Source organism: Carcharodon carcharias, chromosome 20 (assembly GCF_017639515.1).
Source record: "Carcharodon carcharias isolate sCarCar2 chromosome 20, sCarCar2.pri, whole genome shotgun sequence".
Lineage (NCBI taxonomy): Eukaryota > Metazoa > Chordata > Chondrichthyes > Lamniformes > Lamnidae > Carcharodon > Carcharodon carcharias.
Genome location: NC_054486.1, coordinates 68,871,533 through 68,898,876, shown reverse-complemented (window position 1 = coordinate 68,898,876; position 27,344 = coordinate 68,871,533). Strand labels below are relative to the sequence as shown.

The 27,344-nt window shown below is 39.8% G+C and overlaps 1 protein-coding gene across 5 annotated transcripts in view; it reads left to right on the top strand.

The window, feature by feature from the left end:
• The window catches only part of LOC121292560 (centrosomal protein of 170 kDa protein B-like), a 77,151-nt gene that overhangs the window by 36,856 nt on the left and 12,951 nt on the right, over positions 1 to 27,344 (top strand). For 3 of the 5 annotated variants that reach the window (XM_041214686.1, XM_041214688.1, XM_041214687.1), the window contains exons 9-16: positions 1,309 to 2,093; positions 4,688 to 4,876; positions 7,073 to 7,193; positions 7,292 to 9,184; positions 14,916 to 15,132; positions 23,085 to 23,217; positions 25,219 to 25,257; positions 25,374 to 25,514. In XM_041214686.1, coding sequence (XP_041070620.1) covers positions 1,309 to 2,093; positions 4,688 to 4,876; positions 7,073 to 7,193; positions 7,292 to 9,184; positions 14,916 to 15,132; positions 23,085 to 23,217; positions 25,219 to 25,257; positions 25,374 to 25,514 — 3,518 coding nt within the window. The remainder of the gene's footprint in view (positions 1 to 1,308; positions 2,094 to 4,687; positions 4,877 to 7,072; positions 7,194 to 7,291; positions 9,185 to 14,915; positions 15,133 to 23,084; positions 23,218 to 25,218; positions 25,258 to 25,373; positions 25,515 to 27,344) is intronic. The other 2 variants (XM_041214689.1, XM_041214690.1) reach the window with 2 other exon arrangements.

Below are 27,344 nucleotides of genomic sequence, written 5' to 3'. Positions count from 1 at the left end.
TCAAGCCACAAACTCAAATGTAAATTATATTCTGTTCAGCCAATTAGGTCAGATGGTATCAAGTTTGAGTTGGAAAATTGCCCACTTCTATTGATTGGATCACTCTTGCCTAATATGCTACAAGGACAGAAGCCTTATTTGGATTTACCTCTACGTGTGCAGCTTATCAGAGCCAGCTCTGGGTCCTAATTAATTTGGTTTCTTTTTAAATTGCTAATACATGGGGCATGGATTTCTGTTCAAGCCACAATTGGGAAAACGTGCTGGACGCTGCCAGTTTTGCCAAGATGAAGTTATGCCCAGTTCTGCACAAACTCATGAGCATAAGCCCAAATGTAAAAACTAGCATGAATCCACAAAATCGAGCGGCTTTATTAATTGTGATTGATTAATGACTGGAGCAGGACATTCATCAGGAACATGAAGAGGGGAAGAAATGCTAGACTGTGAACCATTCTGCAGCTGACTGATTTACTTTTTGGTTGATTGCTGGTCATTGCCGTCTTCAGCTACATAATTTATTGCAACAGAGCGGGATGCACCCGATGTGACTTTATTTAACTGCTGGTTGTGTGTATTGACTAGATCATTTGATCAGCTTATTTACTAACTAATTTAAACTGAAGTTAAAGTGAAAATATAGATTAATGGTAGATGGTGCCTGTGTGCCTGAGATTCTGGGCACAGAGTCATCAACCCCGAGTAGGAACAATGGGCAGAAACTCTGACCTGGAGACATAGCCGGTTTTGTAGCCGGAAACTGCTTGTGGTGAAGGAATTTTTAAAATGACATCAAGGGTGACCAAAACTCCAGCATAAAGCGTTTATGGGCGCAATTTAAATTGCAAAATTCAATGATCTTTTGTGCTATTTAATTTTATCCTTACCAGATTCCGCTATTATCTGGGCAGAAACCTTGTGGAAAATCCATATCTAGCTAGGTGTATAGGGTATGGAGGGGAGAATAATTGAAGAAAAAGGCACCATTCACTAAAGTTGTAGCAATATTCTTTCAAAGATTAATTTCTTTGCAACATACCAGTTTGCGCACCCTTTTCCTCTTTGGGATTTAATCTACACCAAGGTAAATGTACATATAGGATTGTCCTCTTTTTGTAGTTCTATATTTGCATGCCTCATTTTTGTAGCTGTTATGGTTTACTTTATTCAAGATTATTCATTTATTGAATATCATAACTTTTAAAGTGATTTAGTATGAACTGAGGACCTTTTTGTTTGAATGACAAGACATTTTAACCTATTAAAATAGCTTCTCATATTAACTGGAAACTTTTATACTGTTATTAGGTTGTAGACACGAAGATGGTACACAAAGCGATTCAGAGGATCAAGTTGCATCTAAGCAGCAGGAAAAAACAGACTCTACTTTGGATTCACACCCAGGGCAATTCCAGATTTACAGTCATGAAACCTCCAAACTATGTCAGCTCCAGCATGACCCACAAGATATGCCCATGGGTCAACAAGCTTTTGTTATAGAATTCTTTGATGATCATCCTCGTAAACGTAGAGCACATTCTTTCACTCAAAATGCAAATGCAATGCATACTGATTCCTACATTGCTCTTAAAGCTAAATTAGAAAAACGTAAAGGCGCTTCAGCATGTGAAAAAAGTACAGCACAGCAGGCCCAACCTTCGGTGCAAGTGAACAAACCTACTACTAGTTCATCCACTCCCCAAAGGTCTAATTCACTAAAGAGAGAAAAGACTGAAGAACGATTAAGCACCCCTGCTACTTCGAGCTCCAAAGGTTTACTTCGAAGTTTTGGGAGTGTGGGACGAAAGAGTAAGCTCAGCCAGGAGTTTGCTGCTGAACTGTTAAAAGAAACTACAAAAAGTATTACTAAAGCAGAAAAATCTCCAGACACACTGCCTGTGACAATTGTACACGTGACAATGGCACCCACTGTTGCAGAGGCACCACTACCACTAGTATCGTCTCCAACAACTTCAGCAAAGCCAACCTCCAAACAGGGTGATCAAGACAGCCTGAGTGATACAGGTACATACACCATTGAAACAGATACACAGGACAAAGAGGTTGAAGAAGCACGTAAAATGATAGACCAGGTAAGAAATGTAAATGCATTTAAATATATTGCTTCATGGAAATATATGATCTAATGAAGTGTTCCATAGCAAAACAGGTTATTGTATCCTTACACCAATGTAACTTTATTCCTGGTTATTCTGCTTTGTGCTTTGGAATTGCTAGTGAAAGCATTTGCATCGGCATTTGTAATGAACTTCATCTTCCATAGCTAGATGATCCACTTTAGTGATATAACCAATGCGGAATACTGCCCTTGATCTACTTTTGGTGCTCACCTGAGAGATCCCATCAATAGCCATTTGTGCTGTATATCATACCCACTTAGGAAATGGATTGAAACTGTCAGAAACTCATGGGAATTGTTAGCACTTACAGAAAACTTTAATTAATTTATTGCTGTTGTTTGTTCACTGGATGTGAGCAATGGTGGAACTGCCGCAACTACCGTTTATTTTCAGTTCCGGGTGGGCTGCATTGAACTGCTGCAGTCCTTGTGGTAATGGCACTCCCGTGTTAAGTAAGGAAAGCAGAGTTTTCTCAGAGCAATAATGAATAAAAGGTCTTATTTATTCAATTCAGGGTGGTGTACCACTTGGGTAACAAGTGATGATCTTCCCCTGCTAACTCAGTGTGACTTCATCCAGCAAAGCTAAATAGCCTCTGTCTGCCTGTCTACCATTTGTTCGCTGAGAAATTGAATTTGTTCTTGTTTTCAGCTGTGGAGCACACACCCAACTTCTTAATTTTGACTTCATAAGACCCCTCCCAAAACTGTACAGAAAAGAAAAATAATAATGAGATCATTTATCAGGCCGTATAAGCAGAGTGGTGACACATAACCAAACAGGAATGAGGGAAGTTGGCAAGTTTCTATCTCTGGTCATGTTTCACTGCCTAGTAGCAATAAAATGGCAGTTTTTGGAGGATAATGTGACATTTCTGGTCTTTTCATTTGCACACCTTTGTTTAAGACTCCCAATTTTAAAATTTGTCAAGTTCCCACACCACAAAAGTTAGTTGAGTTTGAAGTTGGCTGTGTTTGAGAGTTTATAGCAAAGCAGTGCAATTAAATCAACAATTTAAGAAAGCATAATTACTGTACTGCATTGTTAAAAATGGATTCCCTTTTTACAGTAACAGTACACTGAACCTCATTTCATGGCTGTATATATAACTGGCACCATGATGCTGTAGGTCAGTTGAAACAACTTGCCCAAATGTAGTCTATCATGTTGTTATGGGCTGAGTAATGGCATTGTTTTATGTCCTGAACGGAACAAGCAGAAAAAGTTACTTTAAAAGCAATTGCAGCATCTTATCAAGGCTGTAGTTCTGCATTATGCTTACAATGATGTAGCAAAACCTGGGGCTATGATAACCATATATGCAAATCAATATTCTTCTGCTGATTGATTTGTTGAAGACAGAAAGTTAAACAGTGTTGGCTACGTAATGCAAACTTTTCCATCTATAGAGGAATGATGGACGCATGTCTGATGTTTTATTGGTAGATGGACATTGGGCAGAATTGTTGAGGTTAATGCTTACGAAGTAAATCAACAAAAAATTGTTGGAAATGTCATGAAAACTTTAGCCATAGAACTTGCAGTGTGTTGTGAGACATGTAACTGCTGGGCCTGAATTTTTCGGTCGTTGGACACGTGCGATCTGCAGACCCGGGAGCAGACAGGAAATGAGCCACTGTCCACAGTCGGCCTCCGGCTGTGATTTCGTGCTGGCTGGCCACTGTGAAACATGCGCTGAAATGCACAGCACTGCCGGGGTGGGGGCAGGAACAGGGTGGGCACTTACGTAACCAAGGGTGCGGGTGAGCGCTTCGAGAGAGCTCCCTGAAGGCAGACATTTGCTCCAGGGAGCTGCAGACCTCCACAGACTAAAGGACATGACAAAAATGCTGCAAAATATGGCCGTGCAACATATTCAAGCACCTGAAAGCATACCTCCATAAAAAAATGTACCCAGATAGCTCTCTTTCCTTTTTTCCCCATGGAGACTACATCCCTTACTGGGTCGCGGTTTGAGCAAAAATGTGAAAGCTGCCTGGGAGAATGGCCCATCCACCAATCATAAATGTGGACGGGCCAAGTAAAATCACTGTTGATTGCATCGTTAATGGGCTTAAGTTTCCACTTAATTGTCTGTGGGCGCACTCCCGACTGTCACACATGCCTGCTGAACAAAATATTGCGCGAGTATCTGATGATGTCAGGATGGTTGCCTGTTATCATCTCGTGCTATTTCACATCCATCCGGGTCAGGCGGTGTCCACCTGTGGTTGGTAAAATTCTGGCCCTGATTCTGAAATTACTTGTTAGAATGGATGAATATTATATCACCTCTTCAATCCAAGTAGCTGCTCTGACCAGTAGCTTGAATATGTATTTCAATTTAAACTTCAAACTGAGCATTAAAATTAAAAGATGTGGGAGTTCAGAAAGGATGTTATGCAATTTTATGAAGTTTGTCTTCCTAAAAGTTAACATTCCATCTGTATTCTTAATGGTTGATCCATTGGTACCTAAGATGATATAATTTTGCTTGCTTGAAACGCTAAGTGACTTACTAATTCATTTTTATTAATTTTAACCAGGTATTCGGTGTTTTTGAATCACCAGACTTTTCTCGGATTAACACTGAAATTTATAGGCCTGTGATAAATGATGAAAGTTCTCCTACACTAAGGAATGAACATACTGTGTGTAACCAGAATGCTAGCACTTTTTATCAGCAAACACCTTCATTACAGGCGTATCACACAACTTCAGATACAATGGCACAGGTAATGTAATACAATGATTAATAATTAGTTTTTGGATATCTAGTCATTACATTAATGATTACTATGTAACAATTGTACAGGGAGACAGCAAAGATTTCAGAACCAATGCACCTATCCATCTATAACATAGTAAATATTTTTATATAAATAATACATCTGTGTTTACAGGAAAGTCGGATCACGCTGCTGTTATTATAAAAGGGTGTTATGCCTGGGTAATGGGTTCTCTGGGCATTATCCCTTAATTACGACCATCAAAGTACATTTATCATGTTTACTGTTTTTTGGGATGCTCTGTGCAAATTGAATGTCTCTTTGCTTATGAAACAACAACAGCCTACATTTATATAGACATTTTAATATGTGGCAACATCTCAAGACACATCATAAAAGTACAATTAATACGAAAATGAAAGCTTGGGGAAAGAGGTAGATTTTAAGGGTTTTCTAGGAGGAAGGGCAGGGGTGTTTAAAGAGGGAATTCCAGAACTGAGAATTACAAAACCCCCAGTGGTGGGATGAACCTGAGGTGGCAATACACAAGACTTTAGAATCAGTGTCATCCAGCGTTCTCGGAGAACACAAAATAATGTTGGTCAATGAAGAAGAGTAATGGGTGAGCATGAATTGGTATGGGATTGGATATGGTGGCAGAGTTTGAAATGATATGATGTATGTGGAGTGTAGATAAAGGGAGGCTGTCCAGGTGAGCATTGGAACAGTCATGTCTGGAGATGTAAAAAGGCACAAATGAAGACTTGAGCAAGAGATGGGATTAGGTAAAATTTGAAAATGATGATGTTACAGAGATGGAAGTAGGTGTTCTTTACGATGGAGAAGATATGGAACGTCTGCTTTCCTTAAAAGACAAAGTTTGCAAGGAGCCTGGTTCACGGCAGCAAATATGCGTCTAATGTAATTAACCTGATATAAAACATCATCTCTTTCATCGCTTTCTTTCTATCTGTTAACGTCTGCTCTTTTCCCCCCCCTTTCAGCACCTGCACACCTCCACACCCTGCTCTGCGCCCACACAGCCCCTTCCTTTTTACGGGCCCGCACAGCCCTCCCCATACGCCCTCTTGCCGCCCCTTACACATCTGCCCATCAATGTCCTCTCTCCCTCTTTCTCTTCTCCCCACTTTTCCCTTTTACTATCTTGCTTTTCTTTTAATCCCCTGGTGAAGTTTAATTTCCTATACTTTTAATTTGCAACTATCTTTCAGTACACTCAGCTTCTGATTTTTTTTTTGCAGCTACAAGTTAGCACTAAACTTCATAGTCATCCATCTCATGTTTTTCTGCCCCTAGTATAATGCCATTTGTTCTTGTCACATCCCTCCCTTTCCCTAACTAGTGCCCACTACTTGAAGATGTGATCTACCCACTGTCCTGCTACATCTTGCTACATCCAAAGCATTGATACTACCACTTGTTTCGGAATGCAAGCTCCCCATTCTCACTGACACCTACTCATTGAATCCCATTTGCCTCAAATATTTCTGCCTTTTCTATACTCATGCCTAATGCCGCCTCTTCTTGTCGATTAACCACTACCAAAGCCCTCTGTTATTAGTGACATGGAGAAGTGTCACTCATGCAAATTCCTCATGAGCCTCATAATCATCTATCAGTTCCGAAAAAGCTGTAAAGTTACGCTTAAAATTTTGGTGCATCAGGATCCAAAGGCTTATTTCTGCAGTTTTATGGCAATTTTTGTCTTTACATATGCGATTTTAAAAAAAACCTTCACTTACAATGTATTTCTTTTATTTTTGAATGTTTGTTTATGGCATGTGAATCATTTGTATTATAAATTAAAAGGCTTTACAAGTGCACCTTATTAAACATATTATGCATAATGTGCATTAATGTTGGCCTAGCTTCAAATTTTAATTTTCATGCATGGAGGACTGTAAGCAGAAATGTGGCATATGTTTAACCCTTGAGTCCCAATTTTTAGTCTTGATTTCTGCTTGTTTTTTTTTTACAGTCTAGCATATGCTAAATATCAGGAAATTTCTCAAATCTTGTCAAAAGAAAAATCGCCATGAGTTTTGATGATAATTGCCAGTTAGTCCATTTCAATAAATGGATGAGAATTTGTTTTAATTTCAAATGTCTTTTTCTTGCACTTAATGTATCCAAAGAAAACCTAGTGTATATTTTGTATTCTCATCTGGTACAAACATCTAGATGCGTCCAGTAGGTCCTATATCCCATGGATCGCAAAAATGGGTCTCTAGATGGGCAAGCCTTGCCGATGGCTATAATGGTGTTGGGCCAGTTAGTGGATTGCATGACCTTCAACAAGGGAGTGAGTATCAAGTTCAGTGGTGTCTTTGATAAAGTTATAATGTAAAGGATTGCTTTGTTCTTCTGACAGTCCACTATTTTTACTTTTTTTCTTAAAAGCTGGAGCTATCATTGATATTGGAAATTATGTTAAGAGTATAGAAACTCTAGATTCAGATGCAGCATCAACGACAAGCCAATCATCGCGAAAACGTCGGACGCTTCCACAGTTGCCAGCAAGTGAAAAGCTTGATAGTCCAAAATCAAAAGATTTCCTTCAGCAGCGTTCTTTCCCCAGCACTGAATCAATAAAGAAGTTAGAATTGGAATTGCATTCTTCTCCACAGAATCATGAAAAATTGTGTATACATGAAGACAGAGATTTGGACCCTGACAGTTTGAGTGATAAATCTGATGATTCTTCACATGTTGTAAAAGGGAAGGGCAAAAAATGTAGAGTTTCAAAGGTCACCAGAAGATTACATCAAGAGCAGATTTGGAATGATCATGACAGATCTGAGGATCGGCAATGGGTAACAGATACAAATACACAAAATACAACCAAGGAGTTTCTAGCTCTGAGTAGCACTATATGCTCCACAGAGTATGATCTGAAACCTACTTCCTATAACACTACAAAAGAAAAAAAAGAGTTGGAAAGCCCTTCAAAACAAACTTTGGTAACTAAAGTAATGCCAGCAAACTTTGAGCGAAAACCAAAAGAACAAGAGCTTGGCTCAAAATCGGCAATTGTTACATCCTCCACAAGATGGTCATCTGCCCCAGATACGATCCAGCCTGTTATAGGAAACATTGATGCAACCTACTCCATGAGTAAAATAGGCCAAGTAACTGATAGCAGTTCCTCACAAGAAAGAAAGAAGACTCTTGCAAAAGATTCTCGTACACCTGTTATTAGACGAGAGAGTTTTACTAGGGACAGACCAAGTATTGAGAATGCAACCAATAAAGTTCCTAATATTTCAAGCCAGCCACCCTTTAAGGATCAGGCAAGAGGATCCTACAGTAGAGATTACACTGAGGATACACACCTCATTCTGAAAGATACTGAAGCTGCAATGGCAGCCTTAGCAGCCAAACTCCAGACTCAAGATCATCAATTTGGTCAACAAGAAAGTAATTCCTATGCCCATGGAGATTCCTTCTCTGGCGAATCAGATAATGACACAACAAGTTCTGTCAGCTTGAAAAGTAAAAATGTCACAAGTTCTGCACGGAAACAGAGCAGCATGAATAGTGTACACAAAGGAAAAGCAACCCCATCAGTTCAAGACCAACCTCAGCCAGCCAATGCTCGGGAAAGGCTGACAGAGAAGCGCAGAGCCCAGCTTTCAGATACAACCAGCAAACCAGACTACAACAGGCGCTTTCAGCTGAAACGCAGTACAGGTTCTCGTGGCTCCACAGACTTTACAGATGATGAGAGGTCCTCCAGCCTTCCATATTTACCAATCACTGATATAGGCTCTTCTGATCAGGAGCACTCTCAGACCAGTAAATCTCTGTTACGTAAAAAGTTTTCTAGTTCTATGCGTGCAAAAGAGGATTTGAGCAAGGCAGCAAAATCTTCTGTTCAAACAACACTGACCCGTTCAAACAGCCTTTCGACACCTAGGCCTACCAGAGCATCTCTGCTGCGCCGAGCTCGCCTTGGAGATGCATCAGATAATGAAAGCGCTGATGTGGATAAGGCTTCATTGGCTTCAGAATTATCCACGACCAGTTCAACTTCTTCAAAGCAGCCAACGGATAAGAAATTATCACGGCTTGACCTGTTAGCTTTGCCGCGGAAACGAGCAGGGTCACTCACTGTAAACAGTGACACAGAAACTTCAGTGATAAGAAGCAGTTTTAGTGCCAGAAGTATTGATGCAACTACTACCAGTCGAAAGTCATCTAGTATTGATGCTAAAGCTACATCTAGAAAAAGTACTGGAAGTTCCGTGAAGCAGACACCACGAGTCCGTGCTAGTGTTGCAAAATCATCATCTAGTGAGTATACATCAAAAGAACATCTAGCGCATCACTACTATGGCAAACCATTTCAAAAGTGAACACAACAAAAATTTGTTTATTGTTGTAGAAGCTTTTTAATGAAAATTCTTTAATTTAAATATTCTAAACTTAGATTTTTGTAATGTACAAGTCTTTAAAACATGTTTTCCTTAGTGCACCATCAGTGACTTCCACTCTGGATCTGAGGCTATTTCTTCTGTGTCCCTTTTATTTTTCCCAGCCACCTTGGACCTTTTTTCCTTACTTCAGCCCTTCCTGTCATCCAGTGACTTTTCGTGCCCTCTCCCACCTTGATACTTTGTCTTTCCAATCCCTCCCCTAACCTATTATTGCTCCTTTCCCTTCCTATTCTTCTGTCAGATTCGAATGTCCCTTTGAGTAATTCCATGGCTTCACTTTGCCTCTTTCAGCATTCTTTGAAGGACTGACCAAGGTATTGACCACTGCTTAACTGTTCCATTATCCTCTCTCGTTGACACGTAACCCTTCCAAGGTAATCTCAACAACTCCTTCCTGTCATGCTCACTCACCTACCACTGACCCATTGAACTTTGCCAGCATTTAACAACCATTGCCCCTTTCCACGTTTCCCTCCAGAATGTTCATCCATTCTTGAACAAGGCCATTGCTTTCCACCATCAAATTATGGATGATTATATTAACTCATGGATGATAACCTTTCACCCTGCTAAAGCCTCACTGCCTGACTGTAATTTTGACCACATACCCTGCCCAATTTGTCCCAGTGGCTCTTATCACCAAATCATAGATGGATATTTGTTGGTGTCAGTTTTGTCTAAGTGGGATGTCACAGTGGCGCAGTTGTTAGTGCTGCTGCCTGTCCGCTCCAGAGATCTGGGTTCGATCCTGACCTCGGGTGTCTTTGTGAAGTTTGCAAATTCTCTTCCTGTCTGCATGGGTTTCCTCCAAGTGCTCTGGTTTCCTCCCACCATCCAAAGACGTGTTGGGTAGGTGGATTGGCTACGGTAAATTGCCCCTCAGTGTGTGTTTGTGTGTGCCCTGTGATGGACTGGCGTCCTGTCCTGGGTGTAATCCGCCCAGCGCCCATTGCATGTTGGGATAGGCCATGACTCCCTACCACCCTGAATTTGAAAAAGAACGGTTCTGGAAAAGTGAGTGAGTTGTGTCTAAGTGGTAACACTCCCCCGTCTGAGTTCAAGTCTCACTCCAGAGATTTAGGCACAGAATCTAGGCTGACACTCTAGTGTAGTGCTGACTGGAGGTGCTGTCTTTTAGATGAAATGTTAAACCAAGGCTCTGTCTGCCACTCCAGGTGGTAAAGATCCCCATGCACAATTGCAAAGAAGAGCAAAGAAATTCTCCCAATATTTATCCCAACATCACTAAAACAATTCCATTCTTTTCACCTCTCTTTCAAAACCCTCATCATCTGCTTCACAATGACTTTTTCCCCCTGATCGCCAGATCAACTAACAGACAAATGTGAAACTTAACACCCTTTATGACAATTTTGTCGACAATTTCTCTAGTGGAGCCTTGCAATATAGCCCAGCGAGGGTCCCCAGCAGTTTTGTAGTTTACTGCATACTGCAAAATACTACAAAGAAGAAAAGCTTGCTTATTCCAGAAGCTAAAGTGGTTTATGAGGAATCTGGGGTGTGTGTGGTGTGGAAAGTGTCTCCATTCTCACAGCATGAAAAATGCAAAAGAGAAGGGGAAGAAGTAGCTCAGGACAGCTAGCAACCAAAGAGCAGAATACCCAATTTAACTGTGCTTTTAATGAATAAATGTTGAAATATCAAAAAAAGGCACTTGGCACCCCGCTGTCTGTTCTTTCTTACCACCCTTACAGATACCCTATCTGTCAAAGACTCCTGCCAAATTTATACACAATACAGAAATCCATAGGTCCCCTCCACAGCCTACTCTTAAAAGATTGCAAGCATACACAAAAATGAACTTGTGACTCCATGTGATCGATCCATATGTGCTTTCCCTAACAATACTCACTCTAACTACTTTTTGCTATAAGTCTACCCTTTCTCAGTTAACTTGCTTGCTTGAGCTCCTAATCTAGTATTTCTACGATATGTTTTATGGCTCAGATGAGGTTTAGTAGTGGGTACCCATGATGGTTCCACTAGAATCTTAGAGGCCTAAGGTGATTCTTCTCTGAGAACAAGTTTTCAGGAGCCTTTCTCCTGAAGTGGCACGACGTACTTGATTGATATCTGAAGTTCTCTCGTGCGTGTTTCAGGGGGTGCCTTAACAAAGTAAACTCAATGCTGTTCTCTAGAACAGTGAGATGTCTGACCAATCCTTGGAATACACTACTGCTAGGTACAAGCTCAGACGTGCTACTGCTTGATAGCATTACAAATTACATACTCCTGCTCAGACCTTGGAAGTTTTGAGCAAGTGTGGTGATCAGAGCGATCCTTGAGGTGCATGAATGCTGGTTGAACTTGTGGATTGACACCTTGACTTGCAGTAACTCTCCTTGAGAGGTATCCCTTCCTGCATTGTTTGGCAGATCTTGGGCTGGTAGAGATGACACTTTCTGCCACTTACTGCAGAAGCCAGAGCAATCCTCTTGTAGAGCTTCCTGCTTTTTACTCACAATGAGAAGGAAAATGCAGGCAACCTGCCAACTGGGGGGAGAATCCTGCCCACAATGTCTTGTCCCTGGCTGTCATTATTCTTGGCTATTTATTGATTGCAGGGGAGGTAGGCAAAGACATGTTGACATGTCGTGTTTCAGGATCCAGCTTTAGAATGCAGTTGAAATTGTGGACCAAGTCAACCTGTCACTTCCTGAAGAGTTAAACATTGTTTAATATTTTGGGATAAATTCTTGAGCATGAAACTGGTATAAGGCATAGAATATTACTTATTCTATTTTGATGAATGTTACACTAAATCCTAATGCAACTTTTCTGAGAGGCCCTATGCAGTGTCTCCATACACTAAAGTGCTAGGATACATTTACATAATGGGTCACATAACAAGGTACTGTTCTGTAAGAGGAATGTTCTTAAATATCTGTTTACAGAGAAGAGAGATGACTGAAAGACCACCAAATGCTGTAGTCAATTCCAGAGTACAGTTTGAAGAGGGTTTTTGGAAAGGTTGTCTTAATGGAGGTCTCAATTCTAAAAGTTGAGTTTAAAAGAGGAAAAAACAATTATTTTGAATCTATAATAATTTGATATTCTTCTCTAGCCTTGTAATTGATAGAGCAGCATAAAAACTTCATAAATGTGCACAGTAATTGGTTCTATCTTTACAGTAGCCTTAAAATAGTTGGAAAAAGGTCATTGTTAGCTGTTGTCTTGCTAAAGAGTTAGGTTCTTATTTCACTCACTTCTAATCTTACAATGGTACTTTATAACAGAATTTATTGTCTCTGGTATACTAACAAAAATCAGATTAACTGTGACAAAGTCTGTGTTTACTATCAATATTTATTTTGGTGGTGAGTTCATGGGATTCTCTTACTAATGCAACTTACTGTGGGATGTTTAATGAGCATGAAAGTTATGTTTTGCTTTCTCTTACCTTAGTGTTTTACCTCCTCTGGCCAATATATACTAAATTCCTACAAAATGGAGATTGGTCTTATGTTTCAAAAACAATACCATATTGTTAAATGCATCTTAAATGCAGTTTTACTTCTTGGCTGACTTAAAATGCTGGTCAGATGCTTGAAAAATAACACCTTATTGGTCTGGGTGCAGGAGGGGGAGGGAAAAGATTTGTATCCCTATGTGCTACTATATAAAGTACTGTTACTGGTCCACTCTGTGGCTAATGAACATCAGTTGGTTCAAATGCATTTTTTTAAACATTGGGCGTAAAACTTTATGCATGTTTTTCATGTAATTTTAAAGGAAATGCAAGAAGAGACATTACGGCAGGTGCTTGTGCAGAAATCTTTTAAGACAAGACAAGCTAGTTCATAAAGCATATAGCATCCTGGACTTTATATATAGAGGCAGGGAGTTATACTGAACCTATATGAGACATAAGTTCGGTCTCAGCTGGAGGTTTGTGTCCATTTTGGGATGAGGGATTACAGTTAGTTGGGTAGATTAGAGAAACTGGGCTATTTTCCTTGTAACAGAAAAGGCTAAGAGGAGATTTGATAGAAGTGTTTCAGAGTGGACACCGATTTTAAAGTGATTGGCAAAAGAACCAGAGACAACAATGGGGAAAATGTTTTTTTACTTGACAGGTAGTGAGGATTTTGAAATGCACGGCCTGATAGCTACTATTGAATTTGTATTCAGCATCCTATCAGAGGGGATTAGATAAAAACTTGAAGGTGCAAATATTGCAAGGGTATAGAGAAAGAGTGGAGGATTGGGACAAACTGGATTGCTGTTTGAAAGAGCCGGCATAAACTTGATGGATCAAATGACCGCCTTTTTTGTTGTGCTATTCTATAATTCTATGAATTTCATTGTGATGATTTGTCCTCAGGTTTGGCAGATAACTGGCATGTGGCAGTGAAATTCTAGCTTATTGGAACATAGCAACTGAAGTAGATCATTCAAACCTTCAAGCCTGTTCTGCCATTCAGTTAGATCATGGTTGATTATCCTAACTCCACCCTCCTGCTTGGCTCCCTATCCCTTGATATCTATGATGAACAAAAATGTGTTGGTCTGCAACCTAAAATTATTGCTTCTTGTGCGAGAGAATTCCACACTTGACCTTCCTTTGCGTGGAGAAGTGTTCCCTAACTTCTCTCCAGAATGGCTTCGCTCTGACTTTAAAGATATGTTCCCTTGTCATTGACTCCCCTTATCAGCAGAAAATGTTTCTCTCAACCCTATCAATTCATTTCAAATTCTTAGAAACCTCAATCAAATCCCTTCGCCTTCTATATCTAGGAAATACAAACCTCATTTATGTAATTTCTCCTCATAAGCTAACCCCTTGGAGCCCTGGTAACATTCTGGTGAATCTGTGCTGCACAACTTCCAAAGCTGGCATAACCTTTCTAAGGGGCAACGCCCAGAACTGTAAAAGGTACTTTAGATGTGGGCTAGCCAAAGCTTTGGGTAGATGTAGCAAAAATTACTTCACTATTATATTCTAACCCTCTAGTTATAATGGGTAACATTCCGTTAGCTTTTTTGATTATTTTTGTAAGTCTTTTAGGTTTACTGATCTGTGTACATGGACTTGTAAATCTCTTTGCAATCTTGAACTATAGTGGGGGTCACGGGTCATTGGGAACAGATAGGAAAGTGGAGCTGAAGCCATGACCAGATCAACCATGATCCGAATGGTGGAGCAGTATGGAGGGGCTTTATCGTTTACACCTGCACTTATTTCTCATGTTCCTGTGTTCTTTGGACCTAAACTGTTCCTAGCTTTTCATCATGTTAGAAAAAATAGCCAGATTAATCTTTTTGCAGATGCAGCAGACATCTGTTTCTAAGGCCAGGGGTTCAGGCTTCTTTCACAAGTTGAGGCATACCTCATGTTTCTGAAAGGGAAAATTCATTTTACAGAACATTCAGAAAGAAGCATAATTACTTCATCTTTAATAGGTCAGAACTCAACTCCTGACATGTGCAGTGACCTTTGCTCCAAGGTTCTGAGCAATCTCCCTTTGTAGGAATCACTTACTTTGTCTTAAACCTTGGGTTGTTCTATCTTTTGCTGTTATTCCTTTATTACCTTTCTCTTTGTTTGAAACTAATTCTTTTACAAGACTCAAGATGGAGACAACAAACTTCAGATTACACTTCTACTTCAGAGGAGGAGTATAATTCAAATCACACCTCTCCTAAACACAACCGCTTACATGCTTCAACAGCCACACACAGCAGTAGAGCCCAGTCTTCCAGTTCAGGAAGAACAAGACAAAATGTGGATGATGATGAAGATCCGTATGAAAACTGGACTACACACAGCGCAGAAATTGCAAGGTATTGTAGAATTGTACTTTGTACCATTGATAGTAAAACTGAAAAGCAAGCAGTAAAGCAGATCATTTTGATTTCATACTAGATGTGCTTTTCCTGCTCTTTTTCGTCTTGGTCATTATCACGCGACATACTGAAGTCAAGACCACTGGCTAACGACCTGTTCTCATCTTGCTGCTAACATTGTGCATCTTTTAGCAGCTGAATCAACAACAGAGTGCCTTGCTCCTTGATATCGCCCTCTTTGAGAAAATGTTGAGCTCCTTGACCTATCCCCCAGTAACAAGGCTGATATCAGGAGCTCAACCTCAGGAATTGTAAATAATAGTAGGAACACACACAGTACCAATATAGCCATACGTACTTAAGAGTCCATAACTACTTCAAGGGCAAGGAAAGGCTAAGTTGGGTACTCATTGTTTAAAATGTTCCTTTTATAGAAGAAAATAATAAATAATTTTTTGAACAATTTGATTGCTCTCCCTTAAATGCAAGGCCTTTGTGGCAGTGTCAGTTACAAAAGATATATCCTGGAACAACTCTGTTATAAATACCAAAGGCTGTAATTTTGAATATGCTTGATAGTTACTTTGCCTGTACTGGTCAATAGAGTGGTTTCTTAGGGGTCTCATGGTTCTTGATTCTCATGCCTATTTGAAGTTATGACCATTGCTATTTCATTGGTACCATTCAGACATGAACAAAAAGTATTCCTACCCTTAAAGTGTGTCTCCCATTGAGAGTCTCATTAGGAAAGCAGACCATACATACCTTTTCTAGTTTTGTCACTAATACTTTAATTTTGGAATGGAGCACCGTCTGTCTCTCTCTCTCTCTCGTGGCGTATTCTCACTTTTGTAGGTCAGTTGAGCCCGGATGAAACTTACCATATAAAGAGTTACAGAGCTCTTGAATGAAATTCAACCACAATGGTGGCTCAGATTCTTTTCCCTGATTAAGCTCGCTTTGAAACTGATGCAGGCTTTCTCTGTAGAGGGTGAAGAACACTAGTAATCAATGTAGTTTAAAATATGTTTGTAAAAGGGAGAAAAAAATCATCTTTATCATATAGCCCTCTCGTTTGTGACATCAGTGGAGAATAAGCTTTGTTCTAATGTCTCCTGGTTTTAGCCACTTTAGACTTGCCTACTGACATCAGTTAGTGAGTAGAAATAAACACACTTTATGTGCCTGCTTTTCAAATGATTTCAATAAGTATTGCAGATCATAAGTGATATGTATCTTGTGATCTTAAATATTTATTTGACATTATTCATACTTTCAGTAAGAATTCAGTGTATTCACCTATAGTTTTGATAACTAAAAGCCACCAGATATTCAAGCATAACAGATGATGAAATCTGTTTCACAGCCAATTGTCACAAGTTTTCACCCCTGCCCATTGGATTTTCTGTTCTTTAGGGATCTCCTGTGACAGCCAAAGAGAGACGCAATATATTCAAATGGGATAAATTTATTAGCATTATGCTTGTATGTAGCGGTTGCATTAAGACGACCCCTAATATCTCATAAGTGGGTTTTCCAGGTAACATGCAAGCAGCAATTTTGCAAGTTAATGGAATATAAATCCCTTTTCAAGGATCTTCTGATGAGAGATATCCACTGAAGTATAATTAGTATCAGTTAATCCATTTTCGGATGCATTTTGAAGATGCTATATATGTTCTTAAAATTAAACATAAGAAAAATTGTTCCATTAATAAGATGGCCTTTACAATCAGTCATGTTGGTCTAAGTTCTATACTTGAAAAATATGTATATAGTGATTTTCTCTTTCTTATTGTGATCTTGTAATCTAATTTCTGGGCTCAGATGTCAATTATAACTTGATTTCTGAAACTAATATAGTACATGACTGACAATACAGTTTAATAAATGACTACATGTTTATCGATATTATAGTTAACCACAGGAAAATTTAACCTGCCACAATGTGATGTCACTCAATCCATATTGCTGACCATTTTATGAAATAGGGGAAACAAGAAGTTCTAGTAGAGGAACAGCTGAATTTCAAATTACTATAGTCTTGGCATTGTTTCAAAAATCTAAACCATTTTGTGCTGCATCAGGCTTAAGCCTGGCTGCATGCTTTGTAACATGGTGACAAAACAGAAAAGCCTCCCTATTACTGTAGCCTCCTCTTGCTCTATAACACTCCTAGAACTCTCTGTTCCTGCCAATCTGGCTTCTTATGCATCACTGCTTCTTTTCACCCCACCATTGGCATGCATGCCTTCAATATCCTTGGGCTCTGTGCTCTGAAATTCCAAACCCCACCCCCCCCGCTTAAATCTCTCTCCCTCTACACCTAGTGAAAACCAATCTCTTTAGTCAAGGTTTCTCATACTTGACTTAGTATCCATTTTTCCTTGCACTGAAGTACCTTCTAACTTAAAGCCACAATAGAAATGCAAGCATTGTTATCTGCTTATGTCCACTTTAAAAAATAATGGGACAATACTAAATCTGATTTTAGACTTCCAAGCTTGGGCTACATCTAGAGAGAGCATTTTGAGTTTTGAAATATTTAGAAGACATCCTGGCTATAAGCTTGTTGTTGCTTTCATACTGGAGCTTTCTTTGTTTGGATTCTAGGGAACCAAAATTGTGAACAGTTCCCACTGTTTACATCACTAAATCTAAATACCTTATACCAGCATCAGAGTTGTAAGACAACACAAAACTGATTTTGCTGCTGGAAGAATTAATCTGGATTTAATAATGTAAATGCTGGGAGCCAGCTCATGAAAACTGAACCCCCGGAATCTGATTTAAACAAGTGCCAGTCGCAATCTGGTTATGGTAATTTACCTTGGGAGTTAACAATTTAGAGTAATATTTTGACAAGTTTTGGTGACTGCTCAGGACCTGAGCCCATCACTCTCTTTCCATTTTTCCTCTCTCTTATTCTTTACCCCACCGAGACCTCTCTCTTCTATCGTCATGCCTCCTTTTACAACTTCAATCTCTGGTGCTCTGCCCTCCATTTCCCTACCCCAACCCTTTAGTACTTCTTTATCTTCCTGCTCTCATGCTGCAGTCCCAGGCTTAACTCCCTCAAATAAGCCTCCAGCTTCCCCCTGTGCCCCTCCCAGCATCCTCTGAAGGGTTCATCGGGGCACTCGGCACTGTCTCATTATGATTCACAACCCCAATTTTCCCATCCCACTCTCTTGTCAACCTTCCCACACAGTACCAATCTCCTTTCTGTCCAACTCAACCCTCTGCTGATCCTGTGGACTTTGCTAGTGGATCAGTCACACTGCCCCACTCCATATCTCCCTTCAGAATATGTATTCACTCATGAACAAGGCCCTTACCATCCATGAACTTATTGTGATGATTGCATCAACATCATGGCCTTAATGGAAACCTGGCTGAAGGTTGATGACACCTTTCCCCTTAATGAAACCTCCCCACCTGGCTATATATTCCTCCACTTTCCCCATGAAGTCTGTCAGGGTGATTACGTAGCTCTTATCACTAAATGTCATGTTGACCTGAGTCGTTACTCCTCTGGCACTTCCTCCTCCTCTTCCTCCTTTGAGCATCCCATCTTGTTCTCTCAAGTACGATATCTCACCAGGGTATTTTCACTGCTTTCCTCCTTCAGCCTCCACACCAAATGGCTTTTTACCCTTGGTGATTGCAACCTCAATCTCTCTTCTCTGATCTCACTGCCCTCTTATCTGCCCTAAATCTCTCCCTCCATGTAAACTCCCCAACTCATATTCAAGGTCACTCCCTTGGCCTTGCAATCTCAAGTGGTCTTGCTAGTCCCAACATACCAATCACAGATACGGTCCTCTCTGATCTCTTCCATGAATCACTCACCAACCACCCCCTCCCCGCCACCCCCACACCCCCCCTTCCATGTCTCAACCCTATTTCCTTCAGTATCCACCCCGGAAAAAGTTATCCCCAGTTCACTTACAGCAGCACTTCCAAAACCCCAAATGTCTAACCTTTGGTCCTCTGTTCCCACAACATTTCTGCAGCTACTGACTTGTTCAACTGTACTTTTATCTCAACCTTTAATGCCCTAGTCCCGAATAAAACTATTGCTCTCTTTCAGCCTGGACATTTTCCCTCTTCCAGCCTGGACATTTTCCTTTTTCTATAGACCTTATCCCAGTTCCTTTAATTACAATGAATGAGGACTTGAAAGGATATGGCAGACAACTGGTTTAGCTATACATTGTCAGATGTAGCTGGATCACATAAAGCACTGTTAGATCCTATTCTCATCTGCTAAAACTGTTCAACATTCCAAGATCACCTGGAACACAAAGATGATCCCTGGCTTATTTTCTCTACTGCAAACTGTCGTCTTAAATCCTTCTCCCCTGTCTCCTCCACCCTTATCTCCAACAATAAGTGAGAGTAGCTCATGGACTTCTTTGTCACTAAAATTGAGACCCTATCTGAACAGCTGTTTCTGCCGCATCCCTCCCTTCTGCGAACCCACTGGGCCAAACTCCCTCTAAAGTAGCCCCGCTACAATAGCCCTGCACTTTCTCAAGTTTCTTTCTTGTCAACTCTCATGCACTCTCTGAGCTCATCTTGTCCATGAGACCCACCTCCTGCTCCCTCAGCCCCATTCCCACGAAACTGAGCTGACCACCCAACTTCCTCTTCTGGTCCCCTTATTAGCTAATATTGTTAACAGTCCTCTCTCTTCAGGTCCGAACATACATACATATGAATTAGGAGAAGGAGTAGGCCACTCGGCTCCCTGCGCCTGCTCTGCCTTTCAATAAGATCATGGCTGATCTGAATGTAACCTCAACCCCACGTTCCTGCCTAGCCCCGATAACCTTTCACCCCATTGTTAATCAAGAATCTTATCTAGCTCTGCCTTAAAACTATCCAAAGACCCTGTTTCCACCGCCTTCTGAGGAAGAGAGTTCCAAAGACTCCCAACCCTCAGAGAAAAAAATTCTCCTCATCTCTGTTTTAAATGAGCGATCCCTTATTTTTAAACAGTGACTCCTAGCTCTAGATTCTCCCACAAGAAGAAACATCCTCTTCATATCCACCCTGTCAAGACCCCTCAGGATCTTAAAGATTTCAATTAAGTCACCTCTTACTCTTCTAAATTCCAGTGGATACAAGTCTAACCTGTCCTGCCTTTCCTCATAAGACAACCAGCCCATTCCTGGGATTGGGTCCAGTAAACCTTCTCTGAACTGCTTCTAATGCATTTACATCTTTCCTTATATAAGGAGACCAGTACTGTACACAATACTCCAGATGTGGTCTCACCAATGTCCTGTACATCTGAAGCATAACCTCCCTACTTTTGTAATCAATTCCCCTCACAATAAACGATAACATTCTATTAGCTTTCCTAATTACTTGCTGTACCTGCATACTAACCTTTTGTGATTCATGCACTAGGACACCCAGATCCCTCTGAGTCTCAGAGCTCCTCAATCTCTCACCATTTAGATAATAAGCTTTTTTATTCTTCCTGCCAAATTGAATAATTTCATATTTTCCCACATTATACTCCCTTTGCCAGATCTTTGCCCACTCACTTAACCTATCTATGTCACTTTGTAGCCTTATCACATCCTCTTCACAATTTACTTTCCTACCTGTCTTTGTGTCATCAGAAAATTTGGCAGCCATTCCTTGGGTCCCTTCATCCAAGTCATTTATATAAATTGTAAAAAGTTGGTGCCCAGCACTGAATCCTGTGGCACACCTGCCAACCAGAAAAAGACCCATTTAGCAACTTCCTGTTTCCTGTTAGCTAGCCAATCTTCTAACCATGCCAATATGTTACCCCCTACACCATGACCTTTTGTTTTCTGCAATAACCTTTGATGTGGCAATTTATCAAATGCCTTCTGGAAATCTAAGTACAGTACATCCAACCTTTATCCACAACACGTGACTCCTTCAAAGAACTCCAATAAACTGGTTAAACATGATGTCCCTTTTACAAAACCTTGTTGATTCTGCATGATTACCTGCTATAACAGCTTTAATAATAGTTTCACTAACATTTTCCCTATGACAGATGTTACGCTAACTGGCGTATAGTTTCTTGCTTTCTGTCTCCCTTTTTAATAAAGGAGTTATATTTCCTGTTTTCCAATCTAATGGAACCTTCCCTGAATCGAGGGAACTTTGGAAAATTTAAAACCAGTGCATCAGCTATCTCACTGGCCACATCTTTCAAGACCTTAGGGTGAAGTCCAACTGTACCTGGAGATTTGTCAGCCCACAGCCTCAACAATTTGCTCACCACTTCCCTGGTGATTGTAATAAGTTCTCCCTCCCATTCCTGGTTTACAGCTATTTCTGGGATGTTGCTTGTGTCCTCTATAATGAAAACCGAAGCAAAATACCTGATTAATTCATCCACCATCTCCTTACTTTCCATTATCAGTTCCCCAGACGCATTCGCTATAGGACCAATGCTCACTTTAACTCTTTTCTTATTTAAACATCTATAGAAACTTACTATCCATTTTTATATTACTAGCTAGCTTTCTCTCGTACTCTTAATTTTTCCCTCCTTATTAATCTTTTTGTCATTCTTTGCTGTTCTTTATATTCTTTCCAATCTTCTGACCTGTCACCTGCCTTTGCGTAATTGTATGCTTTTTCCTTAAGTACTGTATTGTCTCCCTCTCAGATCTGCTGTAATCACCTCCCTCATCCAAAAACCAACTCTTGGCCCAGCATCTTTGCCAACTACCTAAGTCCAACCTCTCTTTCCTCTCCTAAATCCTTAGCTGCATTGTTACCTCCCAAATCCATTCCCATCTTTCCTAGGACTCCACGTATGCTGATGACACCAAGCTCTACCTCACCATCATCTCTCTCAACTCCTGCACTTTGCTAAATTACTAGCCAACTTATTCAACATCCAGTACTGAATGAGCAGAAATTTCCTGAATTAAATATTGCAAAGTGTGATGGTGTGAGCATATTGGCTGCTGCATTTCCTACATTACAAAAGTGACTACACTTCAAGAGTACTTTATTGGCTGCAAAGTGCTTTGAGACATCCAGTGGTATTAGAAATGCTGTAAAAATGCAAGTCTTTTGCTTCTTTTATTGTTCCCAGCCCATGCTCTGAACTCCATTTCCTAGCTACCAACTCCATCCTTTTCCTGACAACAGTTTGTTCACAATCTTTATATCATATTTGACCCTGAGATGAGATTCCAATCATGCATTCATGCCATTAGCAAGACCGCATATTTCCATCTCTGTAACATTGCCTGAGTTTACAGCTCATATGTTTCTGAAACCCTCATTTATGCCTTTTTTTACCTCTAGCTTTGATGACTCAAATGCACTCCTGGCTGGTCTCTCACCTCCTACCTTCCATAAACTTGAGGTCATCCAAAACTCTGCTGCCCATGTCTTGACCTGTACTAATTTGGTTCTCTTATCACCCCTGTGCTTGCTGACCTATGTTGGCTCCTAGTAAAGCAATGTCATGATTTTAAAATTCTCATCCTTGTTTCCAAATCCCTCCTTAGCCTTGCCCCTCCCCATCTCTGTAATCTCCTCTAGCCCCAGAACCCTCTGAGGTATCTGAGCTCATATATTCTGGACTCTTGAACATCCCTTATTTTATTACTCCACCATTGGTGGCCGTGTCTTCAGATGCTAGGCCCTAAGCTCTAGATTTGCCTCTCCGAACTTCACTTTTCTCCTTTAAGATACTCCTTAAAACCTGCCTTTTCAATCAAGCTTTTGGCCTCTGACTTAACATCTCCTTATGTGGTTCAGTGTCAAATTTTATATTATAATGCTTCTGTGAATTAAAGCACCTTGGAACATTTTATTATGTTAAAGGTGCAATACAAATACAAGTTCTTGTTTGTCCTTAACAGACTCATAATCAGATACTGTCAACTTAAAAATTTTTGTTAAGCATAAAGTATCATTATTATGCATTTTAGACTCAGCCAAGATTTAGCCAAAGATTTGGCAATCCTAGCGAGGGAGATTCATGATGTGGCGGGAGATGGAGATTCTTTTAGTTCATTACCATCGTCGTCAACCCTTGGCTCCACAATTTCGGCCAGGGAAGAGGTAAGATCAGTTTTAAACGACTTTCAATTTGCTGTAGCAGAGATCCAGATAATTAAATTAAAAAATATAAACCATAATGAAAACCATTTCAATAATTAAGATACCTGTATTTTATGATTAAAGGATAGTCAATATTGGAGAGTGGCTAGATTTGTAACTAGGAGAAGATAAATGATTTGGAAAACACAAATGCAGAAGTATTTGCACAAGGTTCCAGAAACATGATACAAAGGGCTGGGTTTTCACTACTAAGGAAGTTAGTTTTAGTCAGGAAATTTCCCAGATTGGCAGAACTGCCTTGGATTAAAAGGCCCTGAATCATGACACTTTTGATGCAGGGAGGTGGAGGTAGAATAGAGTCAGGCCTGCTAATCCTGGAAGCAGATCCTAGATGGCCATAGGGCTGGGCGTGTACTGAGGTGGGCTGGTCAGGAGGCCTTGGTTCTCTGGGACTTCTTACTAGTTGTAATAAAAGCTTTTTGGTTCTCTAGTGCTTCCCCTGCTCTCCCCACCACTACCTGCTCCCCATGGTCCTGCATACTGTGCATTTCAAGTCATAACCAATTCATGCCCCCCAGCCACTCCCCATGGCTCCATTACTCCATGCCAACTCATGCCCATTCACCTAGCATGAACTATATACATAATCAAGGAGCCATAAAATAACAATGGTAAGGAGGGAATTGCTGAGGGAAAAAAAAACGCCCATTCTTAAATGTTGTTTGGAAAAGAATAGTTTGTTCCCACGACCCTATAAAAGTGTCAATCAGACACTTAAAGTGTCTGATTAAAGTATCAATAACAGAGGCTTCAAACACTTCACACCTCTTAACCTGGCCCAACTACTATTGAGACATTGAGAAATGAGATGACCGAAAGAACAACCTATTATGACCATGTAAAGATGTCAGTCAACCAAAGTCAACAGTTTGCTTCATTTGTCAAAACAGAATCCAAGCTGAGTTCAAGCTTTAATTGGTCTCAGTTCTCAGCCAAGCATTCTGGCTGATTAGTTATGTACATGGTGTATACTAGGTGAATGGGCACGGAAGAGACATGAATTGCCATTAAATTAGCTTGGAGAGTATGAGGAGCCATGGGGAGTGGCTGGGGAGCATGGGTAAGACTTTTTGAACTTACCTTTCAAAAGGTCCCTGAATCTAGACTATGGAGAAGCTGGCCTGACTACATGAAAATTGCAGGGGGCTAGGAGATGCCTACCCTGTAATGGAGCCGGCCAGGTTGGGAGTGCAGGGTATGGGTTTGTTACTTGCATTCTTATTCTGCACCGGTGAAAATTGCTGGCGCCAGGAATCTTGTAATTGGGTCCTGCCCGTCATTTTTAAATGGCTCCGGAGTCGTCCCGACTCCACAAAAATCAGGCCCAAATTCTCAAAACTTTATCAAGAATTAAGTGAAACCCACATTATGCAAAGCCTTGTTTACTAATTTTCACCCTACTAGCGTATCAGTTATACTTCACACTGAAATACATTGTGGCACTATCTTTTTGTAATACTCAATATAGACTGTTTACATTTATTCATTGGAAAATAAACAAGTACATATGTTGCAAATAGAAGCTATGGATTTTTTTTTGCATTAAAAACAAATTGATACTGAAATTGAGTTGAATCTGCATACCACAAAACAAATCTGAAACAGAAGCATTTTAATCTGCTCATTTATAGCGAAACATTTGCCAGTGTTTTGCCAACATTAAATAATTTTTAGTGTGGGCTGCTTTTATATAATTCCTGAATGTGAAAAACCACATGGGTGACTTTTATTTACTAGACGTTTGTCTTGTTTGCTTTACTGGTGAACTTCTTCCTATTTGAAGAGTTAAAGCTTCTTTATAGTTTGTCTCTGTGTTTTGTGTGTATGTTTCAAATTTTGAGACATTTTGGTTCCTTTTGAGTCTTTTTATTGTTAAACTTTAATAGAAGTTCTCACCAAATAACATGTTGTTATCTCTTACTTAATTTTTCTTAAACTCAGATTCCAAAATCATCATCACGGACATCCCATAAATCACAGGTGCATCATTTAGATTTCATCTTTCATTATAGAATGTGTGATTTTATGTATGTTTACACATTTAGAACACACATCGTTAAACTAAGATTTTAAATGTAGTTTAAACATTTTTTTAGTTGGTGCAGCACATTCCTGAAGCAAGTCTGAACTTCCAGAAGGTTCCCCCAGAATCTTCAGGAATTAAGAAAGATTTGGATCAAAATATGAATGATAGCAAAGATCCAGATTCAAAAAGAAGAAGCTGGAACAGAGAAGAGGTTATCTATGTTTTCTTTATATTTGAGAAATGCCATGAGTTGCCTTTGTTTCTCAGAAGTGTGGGTGCATCATTTATATTAATTATTATAGCCATGGGCTAAATTTGTACGGCACTGTAAAGCTAACTATAATGTTTATTACAAGAGAATGTGTCATAATAAATTGTACATTACATGAAGCCTTGAATGTTTTGTAAATGGTATATGTGTACAACCCGTATCAGCAATCTATTTTATTGAAACAAATGCAATTAATCATGAAATACATTAGAAGTGTAGAATGAAGTGTAGTTGTACATGCTAGTGTGTATAGATCTGATTCAAGTACACAGATGATACAATTTTCCACAAGGTAAATCAATATCATCAAATCAAAAAATAGTATGGCACAGAGGAGGCCATTCACTCATCAAGTCTGTGCTGGTACTTTCAAAGAACAATCTAGTTAGTTCCGCTCATTGGCTTTTTCTCCATTTTTTTTCTCTTTCTCAAGTATTCCCTTTTGAAAGCTACAATTGAATCTCTTTCCAACGTCCTAACCATTCATTGCATAAGGGTTTTTTTCTCTTGGGATTTTTTTTTTTTTGCTAGTCAATTCAAATCTGTTCCCTCTGTTTGTTGACTCTTCAGCCATTAGAAATAGTTTCCTTTTATTTACTGAACATAAACCCTTAATGATTTTAAACACCTCTATCAAATCTTCTCTTGGCGTTCTCTGCTCTAAGGAAAAAAAGGCTACCTCTCCTGAAGCAAATTACCTTAGAAGCTGGAATTCTGAAATAAAAACAGAAAATGCTGGAAATACTCAGCAGGTCAGGCAACATCAGTGGAAGGAGAAACAGTGTTAATGTTTCAGGTCAGTGAACTTGGGTCTATTTCTCTCTCTGCCGATGCTGCCTGAACTGGCTAAGTATTCCAGCATTTACTGTTTCTACAGTTTGCTTATGTAACTGTAACCTCTCAACCCAGCATTATGGTTGTAATTGATCTCTTCTGTATCCTCTCCAAAGCCTCATGCCCTCTAAAGTTTGGTGCTTAAAATTGGACACCCCACTCCAGCTGGGGCTGAACTAGTATTTTATATAGGTTTGACATAACCTAGCCTTAATACTTATTACCTTTATTTATAAAACCCAGAATTCCATATGCTTTATTAACCACTTTGTTAATCCATCCTGCCAACTTCAAAGACCTATGTACAAAAACAATTTGTGCAGGTTTCTCTCTTGTTATACCCCCTTTCAAATTATACTGTTTAACTTGTAGTGAATATCCTCATTCTTACTACCAAAATGTATCACTTCACACTTCTCTGAATTGTTTTTCGTCTGTCATATGTCATCCCATTTCATCAACCTGCTTGTGTCCTCTTGAAATCTATTGCTATCTTCCTTTCTGTTTACTATACTTGCAAATTTCGTGTTATCTGCACATTTCAAATAGTGCCTTCTACCACCAAATCCAAGAATCTAATGTACATCAAGAACTGCAGTGATCTGAGTACTGAACCCTGGGGAATACTACAGTATACCTCCATCCAGTCCGGAAAAATGCCATTCACTGTGACATTCTATTTAAATCCCTTGACCAGTATCGTATCCATGCTGCTACTACCACTTTTGCTCCATGGGCTTCAATCTTGTTAACAAGTCTATAATGTGGTACCTATGAAATGTCTTTGAAAGTCCATATACACAACATCAATTGCATTGCCCTCCTTCACCCTTTCTGTTAACGTCATGAAGTTATGGTATGCAGGACATATTGAAAGATCCTTGAGCTGTATATAAAATTAATTTTTAACACTGATTCTAAAACAAACACATCTTG